This window comes from Belonocnema kinseyi, chromosome 1 (genome assembly GCF_010883055.1).
Source record: "Belonocnema kinseyi isolate 2016_QV_RU_SX_M_011 chromosome 1, B_treatae_v1, whole genome shotgun sequence".
Lineage (NCBI taxonomy): Eukaryota > Metazoa > Arthropoda > Insecta > Hymenoptera > Cynipidae > Belonocnema > Belonocnema kinseyi.
The window spans coordinates 141,129,682-141,132,880 of NC_046657.1; the positions used below are offsets into that span (position 1 = coordinate 141,129,682).

The 3,199-nt window shown below is 45.9% G+C and overlaps 1 protein-coding gene across 1 annotated transcript; it reads right to left on the reverse strand.

Annotated features, from left to right (window-relative positions):
* Positions 1–401: 401 nt before the first annotated feature.
* On the reverse strand, positions 402–785 carry LOC117180323 (protein NYNRIN-like). Its single transcript, XM_033372764.1, has one exon. The coding sequence runs from the start codon at positions 783–785 to the stop codon at positions 402–404; it is 384 nt and encodes a 127-aa protein (XP_033228655.1).
* Between the last annotated feature and the right edge of the window lie 2,414 nt (positions 786–3,199).

Below are 3,199 nucleotides of genomic sequence, written 5' to 3' on the forward strand. Positions count from 1 at the left end.
ACTCCATCTAAGGCTAAATATAGACTCAAGACCGAGGTCTCGAACATCGTGAACCACACAAAAGCCAAAGCCGCTGACGACGAATCTCCCTATTCGATCTTTTGGGTTTCTCAGGTTGGAAGAAATATGGAGGGTACTCGTGTCTTATTTTCGACGATCACTTTTCCTTCTCTGTTCGGTGAGGAACGCGTCCAGATGTCGCATCCCTTGTGACTAACTTAATCTAGTCGAACAGGTATAGTCAATGAGGAGGCAGTATTTTTTATCAGTAATTTTTCTGATTTATTCTATAAAATAACATATTTAGCCTTTTTGAGAGGGGCGAGTGTACACAGCGTCGGTCGTTCAGTTTATGTCGTTTTACCGGGCTCCCTACTATACGGGATGAAGGCTTGCGAGGATTAGTTGCCAGCCTCGACAGTTCTGTTGCACGGTGAGATTCTATGAGTGTGACCGGTAAACTGTTTACCATTATCACTTAATATTTGTCGTGGGTAGCCCCATCTAGGGAAGACTTCTCGTTCTAGCAAATTTACGAGAACGTATACTCTCGAAGAACCAATGGGAAATGCCTCTATCCATCGAGAAAATAAATCCGTTACAACGAGAATGAAACTCTTTTCGGCCGTTGATTTCAGATAAGGACCCATTAGGTCCAGGGCTATATTTTTCCAGGGTGCTTTCGCTGCGCGTGGACGAAGGCAGTCTGGTCGAGTAGTGCGTACGGCCTTCGTGCATAGGCACAGGTGGCAACTACCTACGTACTTCCTTACGTCTGGGCGCATTCCCGGCTAGTAATAACGGGCCTGGATATCCCGCAATGTTTCATCCATTCCGGGGTATCCTGCTAAGGGGGAGTCGTGATGTTCGCTAAGAACGTGTTCGATCATGGTTTCGGGAACTCGTATCGATCATGTCGGTTGGTTTGGGTGCTTCTTTCAGAAACCGAGGTGATCTAGCCGGTGATCTTGCACGTAGTTTTCCTCGAGCTTATTTCGGCGACGTGCTCGAAGTTTGTGCCAGCGTTTAACTTTGCGGGTAATTACGGCATAAGTTTGCTGTTCTTCGCACATCTGTTCAAGCAGTGGCCCATGGCCGATTGTATTATTGCGAATCCGTGTACTGGCTTCGCTCGTTGAGAACCCTTCTTGTGAAGGCGGGCACATTCTTTCCACATCTGGCTCTCCGGATACCGATGCGTTGGGATCTAGGTGCTGGGATAAGGGTTTGTCAATTCATTATCAAAGCGTTGACAGTGCTCGACAGTGGTCGACAGTATAAATTAACTCTCTCAGCAGGCATGCCCAACCGACTAACTTGGAACGCAGATCCTTTACGTGATGTAACCAGGTTAGTGCCGTGCTATCTATTCTCAAAGTGAAGTGGCCGTCTTCTAAATATGGTCGGTAGTGCTTCAAAGCCCATAATACTGCTAGGCACTGTTGCTCATTGCAGTGATAACGCGATTCGACTAGAGAGAACTTTGCACTTGCGTATGAGACTATTCGACGCTTCTTATTTTCATCTTCCTGTAGTAGGACGGCGCTGAGACTTTTTGCACTGGCATCGGTCTGGAGGATGAAAGGCAGACGTGGATCTGGTCGGTCCAAGGCAAGAGGGCCCGATAGTATTTTTTTTAAATTTTCGAAAGAGGCTTGTGCTTCGGGATTCAACCGCAATTTTTGGTGCGGTTTTAGTAGATCGGCTAAAAGGGCTGCGACTTTGGTGAAACGAGGACGTATTCGCGTAACCATCCACATATACTAAGAAAACTTCGCAATTGTTTGAGTGTGCGTGGGGGATTTGCCTCTCCAATAGCCTGCACATGTTCGGGCTGAGCCTGATTACCATCGGCGGTGACGATATGTACCAGGTATTTTAACTATGCTTTTTCAAAATGACATTTTTTTGGGTTACACTTAATGCCATAAAATTTGAGTTTCTCAAAAACGTGTGTGTGTATCCTAGTATACAATTATGTCGTCCAGATATGCTATCAAAAATTTTCTCCAGTAATTTCTGAGAATTTCTCGGATTAGATTCTGGAGGGTGCAAGGGGAATTTTTAAGGACAAAAGGCATGACCTGAAATTGGTATTGACCTCCGTCGGGTATTGAGAAAGCCGTATATTTCCTTGCTTCGGGGTGTAGGGGAATTTGCCAGTATCCGCTTTTCAAATCCATTGTAGTGAATACTTTTGCTGGCCCTAAATCCTTCAAAGCTTCGTGGATAACTGGTAGAAGTTAAGGAGATATAACCCCCCAGGGGGGGGGGCTATAGGGGCTATAGGGGGCTATAGGGGGAGAAGGTGGGCTCGATGATATTGTCGAGTAACATTTCTGGAATCTCTTTGTCAATAACGGCTTGGTGAGAGGTGGAATATCCTCTGACTGGCATTCGAAATGGTTGGCCGTGCTTGAGATAGATTTCGTGGGATCCGGCTAAAGCTCTGCGAAGTTTCGTGCCCTGATAAAAATTCCTTGATGTCGATCGATTAGTTCCCAAAAAAGGGGGCGTTTGTTTGGCTAAATTCATGTGTTAAGGATTTCTAAGAGTGTTGGGAGCTAATGGGGTGGGTTCACAAAGAAGGTAGGGGCAAAAACTCTCTGTCGCTGCTGTAAACCTATGTACAGGCATTTCGAAACGTTGTCGATTATTGCTCCGTGTTACATTAGGCAGGGTCTGCCCAGGATTATTTCGTCGTGTAACTCGTTCGTGACAAAAAAGTAACCCGGGTAGGATATATTGTTTGCAATAATGTTCAGATTTATGGCTCCACACAGCCTCATGATTGTGTCATAAGCTGCAAGTCTGGCTTGGGGCGGGCTGGGCTATAAGTTGCGTAATAGATGTTTATTCAGTATATTTGTGCTAACTATGTTATCCGACGCTGCATAATTAAAGAGGGCTTTAATTTTGTTTTCCCTATATTTGCCCGAATATAAAGGAGGGAACTTTGTGATATTTGGGCGGCGGAGATTACTGGGCGGAAGTTTCGCTTGGGTATTGTGCCGGAACGTCGTGTTCCGCCGCCCCGAGCTAGTTTTCCGCCGAGTTACTGATTTGCCGTCTCTGGTCCAGGATAGGATAGTCTGTGCACATGGCATCTGGGACAATAATAACATTTTGGCACATGCCATCGCTCTGAGTTTCTGCTTCGTTTTGTTCTGCCAGGGTTGCACGGCTTAATGAAACACCT

What these genes read in the sequence shown, in the direction of transcription:
- LOC117180323 (XM_033372764.1), bottom strand. Translation starts at nt 785, where the DNA reads ATGCGCCCAGACGTAAGGAAGTACGTAGGTAGTTGCCACCTGTGCCTA.